General features: G+C 33.0%; 2 protein-coding genes across 4 annotated transcripts; both read left to right on the top strand.

Annotated features, from left to right (window-relative positions):
• The first annotated feature begins 733 nt into the window (after positions 1–733).
• Positions 734–3,661, top strand: LOC107955949 (COBRA-like protein 4). Its single transcript, XM_016891725.2, has 5 exons — positions 734–861; positions 1,504–1,966; positions 2,077–2,224; positions 2,729–3,003; positions 3,073–3,661. The coding sequence occupies exons 1-5, from the start codon at positions 766–768 to the stop codon at positions 3,399–3,401; spliced, it is 1,311 nt and encodes a 436-aa protein (XP_016747214.2). The 5' UTR covers positions 734–765; the 3' UTR covers positions 3,402–3,661.
• A 2,137-nt stretch (positions 3,662–5,798) lies between these two features.
• LOC121202981 (cleavage stimulation factor subunit 50) lies at positions 5,799–10,864 on the top strand. Of its 3 annotated transcripts, none has more exons than XM_041097339.1 (14): positions 5,799–6,020; positions 6,116–6,199; positions 6,302–6,423; positions 7,595–7,667; positions 7,745–7,828; positions 7,906–7,992; positions 8,618–8,688; positions 8,874–8,925; positions 9,031–9,088; positions 9,312–9,412; positions 9,515–9,669; positions 9,938–10,046; positions 10,196–10,252; positions 10,335–10,864. In XM_041097339.1, exons 1-14 carry the CDS (start codon positions 5,919–5,921, stop codon positions 10,488–10,490), a joined length of 1,311 nt encoding a protein of 436 aa, XP_040953273.1. In that variant the 5' UTR covers positions 5,799–5,918; the 3' UTR covers positions 10,491–10,864. The 3 variants fall into 3 exon arrangements, with proteins under 3 accessions (XP_040953273.1, XP_040953274.1, XP_040953275.1); XM_041097340.1 differs by having other exon boundaries at positions 5,918–6,020; positions 6,312–6,561; XM_041097341.1 differs by lacking the exon at positions 5,799–6,020 and having other exon boundaries at positions 6,285–6,561.
• The last annotated feature ends 1,444 nt before the right edge of the window (positions 10,865–12,308 follow it).

The following is a 12,308-nucleotide window of genomic DNA, read 5'->3' as shown; positions in this document are numbered from 1 at the left end:
AGTCTTGTAGGTCATATCTCTATCAATCGATGCACTTTCTTTTGTGAGCCGTACATGACGCACCACAAAGATTAAAAACAAAATTTCGACATGGGAATAATACCTTCAATTGTTAGGAGTCTAATCGGTACTGCTTGGTGGAGGAGATGATTGATACATTCATAGATAGACAAACACTAACAACAAAAATGTGGATTCTAAATTGAAAAGGAGCCGCCTAAAAAGAATATTATTTAGGAATTGAATTATTGAATATAGCATATCGTTTGACTTTTAAAATCTACTTATAACTTATTTTTCTTTGATGCCGCATTTGAAAATTAGATTAGATTTTATTTATTATATAAATGGTTGAGTTGACAATATTCAATATATTTTAAAAATATTTTAAGAATTTTCAATTTATTATTATATCTAGTAAATAAGAAATTGTTATAAATATTACATTTCTATAGTTAAATAACCCTGATTTGAAATTTTATTTTTGATTTTGACATAGCAAACTTGAAAGCATAAATAATTGTGTCTTGTACTATTAAATTTTTTTATACTAAATAGTAATTCTAAACAGATCAAGTAAGCCCAAATTCCTTATCCAACACTAAGATACTAAGATAATGGAGAAAAGGACAGGAGAATCAAAGAAGACAGTAGCCAACAAAATTTGAGAAGCTAACATTTGCATAAATGCATGCTCATCACCGAGCAAAGGCCTCACACTTAAGCATGCATTTTCAAAGATTTGTTCTTCTATTTTCTTTCACCATGATGTCTAGTTTGGCAGCTTATGATTTACTGGACCCCAATGGGAGCATCAATATTATTTGGGATATCATGTCTTGGAAACCAGATGGCTATTTGGTGAGTTTCACCTCATTTTTTGCTTTATTTCTTTTTCTCTCACCATTTCTTATTAATAACAATTAGAAATCTGGAACCCTAATAACAAACCCAATGAACAGAACCATTTTTGCTTTAAATTTGGCTGCCTTCTTTTATCATTTCCATGATTCAATATTTACTATAAGCTGATTTTAGTCTAATTGGGTTAACATAATAGCTTTTAAGAGGTGTTGGAGCAGTTTTAGGTGAAATTAATATATCAAGATATGTCAAAACTTATTCAGAACAATGGTTAAAACTTTTATCTGACAACATGAGTTCAAATCCTATCATTCCCTCTTATTATAGAAGAAAATTTATCTAGAATTTTTTTTAATTTTTAATTATCAAACTTTTGTCATATGTATAGGCTTAGAGAAAGGATAGGTCGAGCTCACAAACCCAAAATCTCAAACTATGTTCTATAACCCTCAAGATATGTATATGGTCTAGTTAGTAGATTTTTGAAAATAAAATTAGCTTAGGTTTTGGCGTGAGATTGTGCAGGTGAAAATAAAAGTTGAGTGGGAGAGACCGGGCACACAAAAATAAATATGGTACCAGGAAAAACCTCACTAAATACTGATTCAAATTCTACTATACATTTACCTCATTTCTCAGGCAACAGTGAGAATAAGCAACCTACAAATGTATCGACAAATAAGGAGCCCTGGTTGGACCATAGGGTGGACATGGGCTAACAAAGAAGTCATCTGGTCAATGGTGGGAGCTCAAGCCATTGATCGAGGAGACTGTTCCAACTTCAAAACCAACATTCCCCACAGTTGCGAAACCAGTCCAGCAATCGTAGATTTGCTCCCAGGAAGTGTCCCTCAAAACCAGCAGCTTCCCAACTGTTGCAAGGGTGGCGTGCTCGGTTCTTGGGGACAACGAGACAAGGCAGCGACGGTGTCGTGGTTTCAAGTTAGTGTAGGGCATTCAGGTACGTCGAGGAAAACGGTGAAAGTGCCAAAGGGTTTTTATTTGCTTGGTCCGGGAGCTGGATATGCATGCAGTTCAGCCGTTGTTGTCCCACCGTCTGTTTTCTTATCAGCTGATGGGCGGCGAAAAACTCGAGCAATGAGTGAGTTGGGTTTTACTCTTACTCATGTGTGTGCCATTTATGCTTTAAAATTCCATACTGCGATAGTGTTGTCATTCTCTTCTAACGTATTTTCCAATCAATATTTGCAGCGACATGGACAGTTACATGTACATATTCACCGACGCTTGCTTCCAAGAATCCCAATTGTTGTGTCTCATTATCTTCATTTTATAACCCTATGATCACACCATGTTCAACCTGTGCTTGTGGTTGCAAAGATAAACATAATTGCACTAAGTAAGTATAATTTCAACCAGCTATGTTAATCAAAGGTAAAAAGAAATCTCTCCAAAACCTTTCAGTTATTAAGGACAAGTAGGAGACTTTAATATTTTCTATCAATCATATGTAATTTTGATAGCTAAAGTAACAAATTTAGCTCTAAAAGTTTAGACATTTTGTCAATGTGGTCTCGGTTTAACAAATTTAGCATGCAATATTTGTGTAAATGTATAAATATTGAGGCTAAATTTGTTGAATTATTTAGAAACAAGACCAAATTGGTAAAACATATAAACATTAAGAGCTAAATTTGTTGTTATACTTAGTTGCTCACTTTCAAAATTGTAATGATTAAATTGCTCTAATTTTTTTGAGAGGGACTAATTTGCTCAATTTAAAAATTGAAAAGAAGCGCAGAGATTTTTCACCGTTCAGCAGCATGTTTCAACCTAGACAATTTGATACTTTAATTTAAACTATATATAAAAGTAGTTAATAATTAAAAGAAAGCATTTGCAGGAGAGATTCTGAAATATCAACTCTTTTGAAACCAAACTTGGTGATGGATGGCGAAACTCAGCTGCTGCAATGCACGCAACACATGTGCCCAATTCAAGTGCATTGGCATTTTAAGGTGAATTACAAGAAGCATTGGCGAGTGAAGATCAGCATCACCAACTTCAATTACTGGTTGAATTACTCGCATTGGAATCTTGTTGTTCAACATCCAAATCTCAACAATGTCACTCTTGTTTACAACTTCACTTACAAGCTACTCCCTTACCATTCCACGAGTAAGTTAATTTAATCACACAGTATCGGATATAGATATATGCTTCACGCAAAAATATGTTGGCTTGCAGGTGATACCGGTGTGTTTTATGGTGTGAAAGAAGGCAATGAACTACTGATGGAAGCTGAAAATGTTCAATCAGAGATGATTTTTGGGAAAGATGAAAAGGAATTTACACTGGATCAAGGATGGGTTTTTCCTCGAAAAGTTTATTTCAATGGCGATGAATGCCTTATGCCTCCTCCTAATTCTTACCCATTTTTGCCCAATTCTCCCAATCCAATTCATCCTTTATTGTTTGCTGCTGCTTTGCTTTTGGTCTTGCTAGCCTTTTGTTCTTTTTGGTGTAATTCGAAAATTGAATCCCAGAAAACCCAAAAAAAAGGGCCCAGCTGCTAAGATGAACCCTATATATTTTTTTTCTTTTTCGGTAAGCCTCATAAATTTTATTCATAATCACAAAAAGATTGATGCAATGCAAAAAACCATACTGTTATCCGTACATAAAGTAAAAACTACAGCCGAACATAAATAACAAAACAGAGGCTATGAACTCATTGATTGCCAAGAACCTCTGCCATAATCCCATCATAACGATTCCTTTCGGTGTTGATAGCTCAAATAAAGACTTAAAATCTCAAGCGACTTTACAGGATAGGGGTACCAGTGCCTTAGAGCATACATAGATGTCAATACCTTTTTCCTAAACAAAAACTTTGTTTCACTACAGACCTCAGTGGATAACGGTACCCATTGAATACGAATCGGTATTTAAGTTGTGATATCGATACCACAAACCGAAGTATTAATACAAGATTCTGTCCAAAACTTTATTTGGTCACTGATTTGCATAAATACCTAACTATAAGAAAACATCTTAAGAACAAGAAATTCTAATCTAATTACTTATAACTCATTCCAAACATATCTAAATCATTTGTAAAGTATTCTCAACCATAAAGTATTCCAAACAAAATTTGTGTCATTAATGCACTTTTTCAAGTCCTATATATATATATATATGGCTTAGATGCGCTTACTTTATCAATATACTCACATTGTTATAGCATCTTATTTGTTAATTATGAAGCATATACAACTACATTTATACACTTGATAACATTTTAAATTCATTATATCTATCCATACTTATAATTTAACCAAGTTCAAATGTTATTAGTTAACTCATTAACCATGCTTAACTTACTAACCAAGATTTCAAACCTTTACATCAGCTTATCAAATTCTTATGAAACCTAGTATATCCTAAACCACACAATTACCACATTTATAAGGTTAGATGGTCTTCAAAACAGCACTTAAGTTCTCTAACTCAAATTTGGGAGAAAATGAAAATGAAAATTTTATTTTTATATATTTTTAAATTTTTATAATTAACCCCAAAAAAGCCTAACTGTAGCTCTTTTTTTTTTTGAAAATAACTATTTTATATAAAAATAAATCTCTCTTCATCCACTAAAACTCAAAAAAAGAAAACTTAACCCTTCTATTTTCTTACACTCTCATGCTCTCTCCAGAATTTTTACAAGATAAATGATCAATCTTTTAATACTTTCAAGTGGTTCTCTCTAATTTGATAACTATTCTTCTTTTCTTTTTAAGTTTTATTACTTAGTCTCTATAATATTAGGATTGTGGCTTTTCTTGAGATAATTTTGGGATATTAATTTTATATGAGATTACTAATGTCTTGATTTGGTAATAATTTTAGAGGTTGATTAATACAAATCTTTTAAGAAATTAGGATTGATTTGTATTTATATAATCTTGAATTTCTTAAATATTGATTATTCTTATTTAGAAATTATTATTACTAGTGCGATTGTTTTGAATCTTGTGTTACTAAAGGTTTAAAAATAAGGAAACAATACGAAAAAAGGAGTGGGCAGGTATAAACGACTTTGAAAAAGGGTGAAAGAGTAAATTTGAATTGAATTACTTTTATAAATATTTTTATTTTTAAAATATTGAACCCACAATTTAAATTCCTTTGGAAAGACCCACACTTCTCTTCATTTCACTCAACCACCTTTTTCTTACCTCTATTAGCGCTAGCTCCTCCTTACTCAACAGCTTTCTCTTCAAAAAACACAAGAAAATACACTTACCAATCAATACTCTCAACAAGGCTATATCATCAAAACTTGAAAGTAAATGCAACTTCGCCCTGGCGATTCTCACCTTCCACTAGAGGCGAGCAATTAATTCCACTAAAAATGTTGAGAGTTCCAATGTTTTCTGGAAAAAGAAGAAAATGAGGAGTTAAAAAAAAATATTTTGTATAATGTTAGAAAAATAATGTATAAAAAAATAGATTAACTTGTTGTTTTATTTAAAATACAATGTATTTTTATATATTTTTAAAAAATAATTATGCATTATATATATTAGAATTAGGAGATAATATGTAATGTTTAATGTTATTTTCCTTAAAATATGACTAAATTAATATAATATGTAAAAGTTGGAGGATAAATTTATTATTATACTAATTTTTGAACGCTCATCTCACCTTTCTGTCAAACTCTTAACGATTCTGGAAAAGGACTAAAAGAAATAAATCCAATTAGGTGAATGACCATTTTAAAAGACCAAAAATAAATTATACACTGACGTATTTTACCCATTTATACTTTACCTAATGAAAATCAATTGAAATCGATTAAACTATAGGAACACAAACTCTTATAAATGGGCTATGGCTAACAATAGTCCAATACTATTGGGCTGCCCAACCACAGGACTCGTGAATATAAGCTAAATAGAGTATAGCAATGGCGGCCTTCAACGCTGACTCCTTGCTCATCTGTTTCAAAATAGTTGAAAACAAAATCCCTTTCTGATCCTCTCAACGTTAATAGAGCAAAGAGTTAGGGTTAACAAAGGGTTTTAATAATGGAAGGCAATAATTTGGAGAAAACACTCCAAGAAGGGAACCTTTTCAGGCAACTCAATTGCCTTATCGTTGCTCATCTTCGCCATCACAATCTCACCCAAGTAAGTATATAACTTCTTCAAGTTCTGCGTACTTTTGGGTTCCTTTTTTCAATTCTCAAATTTATCGAACTTTTTTTCCTTTATTATTTTTTAAGGCTGCAAGAGCAGTGGCTTCAGCAACAATGACGCCTTTAGACGTTGAAGCCCCTCCTAATAAGCTTCTTGAGCTTGTTGCCAAGGTGGGTTCTTTTTCTTTTTGTTTGGTTTGGTTTGAAGGAAAGACAAGAAATAAAAAGCATACAAAAAATCAATTCTTTTTTTTAGTTCTAAAGTGATAACAGGGTATTGCAGTGGAGAAAGATGAGACATTACGAGGGGTTCTTTCTTCTACATTATTTGATTTAGGGACTGCTTTGGGTTATGGCTTGAATCCGGATCCTCGGGTTTCTTCTGTTGATTTCAGGCAATACCCTTTGGCTAAATTCCCTTGCTTTTTTCCTTGGAATTAGTTTTCTATGATTTTTCTCTTTTTTTTTTTTGGCACAAAGGAGTGGATTTATCGTTTGTTACTCGGACTGAGTGTGAGTGTTCATATGATTAGGTAAGCAACGAAGTTATATTGGTGTTCACGAGCTACTCTGAGTTTAACTTGAACAAAAGTTATCGATAGAGTCGGATTTAGTAATACCCGGCGCAAAGAGCTCGAATGCTTTATAGAGCTTTTCATTTTTAATATATATGTTTAAATATTTTATATTATTAAATTACATTGTGACACATACGAGTTTAATCAAGCTCAAGTTCAAGCTTGAGTACGAAAATTAATAAACAAATCAAGGTCGAGCTTGAGCATAAAAGTAGATGTTATCAAGCTCCTAATTTCGAGTCAAGCTTGAGCTCGAGCTTGCCAGTATTTGAGCTTGGCTAGGCGCAGTTACACCCCTACTTGCCACCAAGCTTCCGTAAGAGGAGCCCATAAAGGTTGGGATGGTCTTTTGGATATGGTCTTCCCGATGAGGATAGGCCAGGAGAAAGAGCATACCTAAGATGGTGGTTGTGGAATATGGACAAAGATAGGTTTTAAAAAGAACATATTTAGCCTGGCTCATGAAGGATTGGGCTGGGGAAGATGATGTAGTGATGCTAGATGAACAATCTATTTTAACAATTTCTTTTTTTGCTGTAAGTCGGATGGCGGGTCCTGGCCACCAAGCTTCCATAAAAGGAGTTCGGAAAGGTCGGCACGGAGATACAGCTTTGACTATAACAAATCCGGGTATTTGGAGTTACGAAGGTGTGGCTGGAGCACATATTGTGTTTTCTGGCTTAGATTTCCCTTTTGGTTCTGGTCTTCCCGATGAGGGTAGGCCTGACGGACGAGCATACCTTAGAAGACGGTGGTGGAACATGGAATATAGACAAAGATAGGTTTTAAAAGGAACATATTTGGTCTGGCTTGTGGAGGAGTGGGCTAGGAAAAATGATGTAGTGATGCTAGATGACAATCTTTTTTTAGCAATTTCTTTTGAAATCGTGATATTAATATGTCGTTTAAGAATTTGAGCATTTCTAAGTTTGAAATTCCTTCATATTAATTGACATAAACTCATGATGAATGTCTATTGTGAAATCAGTGCTGTGCAAGATACAAAAGGCTCATCAAAGAGCTTTCCAAAGCACGAGACAAGGCATCTTTCTGAACACAAGGTTGGTTACCATAGGTCTGCAATATTCGTAAAAAAAGAGAATAATCGAACTGATCTAACAGTTCAAATCTTCTTTAGAATATTGCTAGGTGTGCAAGGTTTAGTCCTGATGGGAAGTTTGTTGCTACTGGAAGTGCCGACACATCAATAAAACTTTTTGAAGTAATGGTTCTTGTATTAGTACATTTCATTTTTCCTCACTGTAGACTGTATCTAACTTGGTATTTAAATTGGCACAGATATCGAAAATAAAGCAAATGATGCTGCCAGATTCAAAAGAAGGTCCTGTGCGACCTGTTATAAGGACATTTTACGACCATGTGCAGGTATTATTGAATTGTTTTTCAAGAAGTATGCTTAAAGTCAATGGAAACTATTCCCATAATTATGAACATTTATTTTTATTATGTTTAATTTAGTTCTGACCCCTAATTTTTGTGCATTATATTTCCTCCTTTCTTTCATTTCAATCTTTTTTCTGCTTGGCTTCTCCATAATTTTTCTGGGGGCTTTTTTTTTTTCAATTTATTTATTTTGGTCTTTTTCAATCGAAATGGTCTCAAAAATCAAAACCCATTGATCTGCAACTAACATTGGCTAGTGTCTAAAATATATCAACTGTATTTGCATGATTGTTTATTTTGGGATCAAGGAAGACATTAAGGAACTGATACTTTTAGTTTCATTTCCTTTTTTATATATTATTAGTACATTTTTCTAATAATTTGTGCCTGAAATGAGAACCTCTTGATTTTCTTATAATTTGCCGTTCAAATATCTGATGAGGGTTTAAAAGTAAAAGGATCATCTTCTTTGTATTAGATGTGAATGTGAACAATTACTTCATATTTTAATATTGTGTATATTATCTTTCCCGTTAACTCTAAAAACCTATTAAAGATGCTTGACATTTTCCTTAGCATGGTCTAATTCTTTTTTGCTCAAATGCAGCCCATAAACGATTTGGATTTTCATCCTCAGAGTACCGTGCTCATATCTGGGGCAAAAGATAACACAATAAAGTACAACTTTTATTCCAAACCTAATCAGTCTCGGGATTTCTCTTAGTTTATTTTTTTCTTTTTTTGTCTTGTGTTTCATTCCTCAGTTCATCAGTTTTTACTTATAGATATGGGGAAAATCGATGTTTCGTTTTTGGAGTTGAGCTAACTGACATTTTTACGTTATGCTTAAAATGTGTTCACAGATTCTTTGATTTTTCCAAAGCTACTGCAAAGAGAGCCTTCAGAGTTATCCAGGTTTTTCTTGGATATTTTTGCACTGTTTCAATCATGGTTTCTGATCTAAGCTGATTTTAATGTAATTATGACATCATAGTAAATTTTGTACGAATGATGACTTAGGATACTCACAACGTACGGTCTGTATCTTTCCATCCATCTGGTGATTTCCTTCTAGCAGGTAAACTATTTGAATCATATTTCTCATGTTTTGATACTTTTGCATGCCTGTTTTGTCATGCAGCATTGTTATACTTGAAGCTTAGATGAATATTCTAGTTGAAGACTAGGATACATTGAAACTTAGAAATGATTTGTTCTAATGAAACTACTCTAGTTGAATATTTGAGTTTGGTATTTTACTATAATTTGACTGCTTACAAGTTTCAGACAAAAACTAACAGGAACTGATCATTCAATAGCACATTTATACGATGTTAATACCTTCCAATGTTATCTATCTGCAAATACCCCTGAGATTGGTGTTAATGGAGCCATAAACCAGGTATAAAATATCACCATCTTCAAAACATAAGGATCTTTCTTCCATTTGTTAAAAGATAAATCAAGACAATTTAGTCCGTAACTCAATCTGTTTCATGCACAGGTAAGATATTCTTCTACTGGCGGCATGTATGTTACTGCTTCTAAAGATGGTGCTATTCGGTTGTGGGATGGAGTAAGTGCCAGTTGTGTACGAGCCATTGCTGATGCTCATGGAACAGCAGAGGCCACTAGTGCATGTTTTACGAAGGATCAAAGGTACGGATGTTTTACTCAGTGGGATGTGCTTCAATTTATAGACGAAATAGGCTACAAATTATAGAATATAAGAGGAAAAAATGTAATACGGTGCTATGTTAATCAGATATGTGTTGTATTCCAAGTTTTCTCCATGTATTTGGAGGGTGATTATATTCTCGTACCCATTTCAGGATATATGTGATGTGCTTCATATACTTTACATGATTTATATGCATTAGTATCTTGGTATGTTTTAAGAAACTTGAGCATGGTATCGATTTTCTAGGTTTGTTCTTTCCTGCGGAAAGGATTCAGCAGTGAAGCTTTGGGAGATTGGCACTGGAAGATTGGTAAAGCAATATCTTGGAGCTACTCACACGCAATTCCGGTGCCAGGTATGTGATGGTGGTTTTCTATTTAGTCTAAAACAGAGTTATCACTGGATTTGTAAATTTCTAGTTGAAACAATGCTCGCTATCTACTGGATGCATCCGTGTTTTCAAGTAGATCATAACTACTAAATACTTCGATATGGTGTCTGCAGGCTGTTTTTAATGATACTGAAGAGTTTGTGCTATCCATAGATGAACCTAGCAATGAGGTTTGTCGGATTCCCCAACTGTAGTGGCAATGATATAATCTTTATACTTTCGGCCTCTGCTAACTACTCTGTGTTACAACAGATTGTTATTTGGGATGCTTTAACGGCTGACAAAGTGGCAAAGTGGCCTTCCAACCATATCGGTGCGCCTCGTTGGATCGAGCACTCACCAACTGAGGCCGCCTTCATTTCCTGTGGGACCGACAGATCTGTCCGGTTCTGGAAGGAAAATCTCTGAGCACACGGAATAATCTTGGAACTTAATTGACCTGACTTGGTAAAAGCTATGTGCATTATGAGCGCCTCTGGTTCCGCGTCTGGCTTGAAACTCATCTGCAGATTTGGAGTTTATATCGAGGCACATCGTTGGAGTGACTGTACAAATCGTGAATCATTGCCGAGCCCCCGTATTTCTGTAGTCTTTTCTTCACCTAATGGAGAGAAACACACGCACAAAAATTGCACTTTGTTTAATTTCCATTTGGTTGAAGTTATTAATGTTTGATTAGTGTTTTAGTTATTTTGGTTTGTGTAGAAGGAAATAAGTGAAATGAAATGTAACATATTTACAGTTTGATTAATTTCATATGCTTAAGATTAGGGTTTCATGGACCTGCCTGCCCATATATGTATTAAAAAGAAACACATACAACTCGAGGAAAAATATAACGTCAAGTATATTAAAATTTATATTATACGTAGTATTAGACTTGAATCTCTTCCAAAACCTAGAAAACAAAAGGAATTCAAAGAGGGCAGTTTTAGGCAGTTGTTGAAACCGAATTGGAATGACCGGTTGAATTAAGATTCTCAACTAATGGTGGTATTGAATCGGTACAAATCTAGTTGGATCAATTGGATTGATCAAATCAGTAACTTAATCGATTCAACCATTAGTCCGATTTACAAGTCATTTTGGTGAACATGGTGCATCATTATTCATTAGGTATCAAAACTAGTGTAGTTTGTTTCAATTGGTTCACTGTTTTAGCAATAAATTAATGCAATCAACTTTGTTTTCCTCACCAGTTAGAGTTTTAGTTCATATTGGATGCACCAGCTCATTTTGCCCAATTTCAATTGCACCTCGAAACATTATGCATTGGTTGGTGTATGAATAATATTAAAACATATGATTTTTTTTAACTTTTTATCATTATCGTAATGAATAATACAACTTTTGCTTGAATATTATGCATCTGTTGGTGCATGAATATTTTATATTTGAAAGTCATTTAATATAATTCATTTAATATTTGTAAATATTTTTATATTTGTATATTAAATATTTTTAAAAAATATCGATAAATCTAAAATGATATATTGAAATAATTGGTACACACTAATTTCAATAAAAAAAAGATATATCCATTGATGCGATACTGAATACCTTAATCAAAACTCTCGAAAAAAGTAATCAACATAATACCGAATATAATACTCTCAGAAGACAAAAAAAAAACAGTATAAAATAGGATATGATAAAAAAAATACCAACATGTTAAAATGTGTATTATTATTATTATTATTAATAAAATAGCATCACGGATTGAATGGGCCAAAAGAAATTGACATTAAGTTTTCAACCATTGAATGACCTTTATTTTTTTGTTAAAATATATTGTTAGTCTCTGATTTTGTACAGGATTTGAGATGAAGTTTTTTATATTTTTAAAATTAAAAATTTAATCCTTTTATATCTTCAAATTAAAAATTTTAGTCCACTGTTAAAATATATCAATTTATTATATTTATTTTCTGTCAATTATATATCATGTTATATGAAAATTTCTTAATCAAATTTTGACAAAAAATATTTACAATTTTAACAATTGAATTAACATTTTTAAATATAGAGAGTAACTCTTAAATTTTGTGAAAGTACGTGAACTAATAACATATTTTGACATTTATTATTTCCCCTATTTAAAAATTATATCAATAAAAACATAATTTAAACACAAAATATGCGGACAGCAGTAGAGTAGAGAAACGACCAAATTGAAAATTCCCCATTGAGAACAAAAACATTACGTAGGTGATGACGAATTGATGC

Source organism: Gossypium hirsutum, chromosome D07, assembly GCF_007990345.1.
Source record: "Gossypium hirsutum isolate 1008001.06 chromosome D07, Gossypium_hirsutum_v2.1, whole genome shotgun sequence".
Taxonomy (NCBI): domain Eukaryota; kingdom Viridiplantae; phylum Streptophyta; class Magnoliopsida; order Malvales; family Malvaceae; genus Gossypium; species Gossypium hirsutum.
The sequence above is the reverse complement of the archived record's forward strand: the minus strand, read 5'-3'. Positions and strand labels throughout refer to the sequence as shown.

Excerpts from the sequence above, each read along its gene's own strand:
- LOC107955949 (XM_016891725.2), top strand. The coding sequence starts at position 766 with ATGATGTCTAGTTTGGCAGCTTATGATTTACTGGACCCCAATGGGAGC. Across the intron at positions 862-1,503 it reads GGAAACCAGATGGCTATTTG|GCAACAGTGAGAATAAGCAA; the intron begins GTGAGTTTCACC and ends CTCATTTCTCAG. Across the intron at positions 1,967-2,076 it reads GCGAAAAACTCGAGCAATGA|CGACATGGACAGTTACATGT; the intron begins GTGAGTTGGGTT and ends CAATATTTGCAG.
- LOC121202981 (XM_041097339.1), top strand. The coding sequence starts at position 5,919 with ATGGAAGGCAATAATTTGGAGAAAACACTCCAAGAAGGGAACCTTTTC. Across the intron at positions 6,424-7,594 it reads GTTTCTTCTGTTGATTTCAG|TGCTGTGCAAGATACAAAAG; the intron begins GCAATACCCTTT and ends TTGTGAAATCAG. Across the intron at positions 9,089-9,311 it reads TGGTGATTTCCTTCTAGCAG|GAACTGATCATTCAATAGCA; the intron begins GTAAACTATTTG and ends AAAAACTAACAG.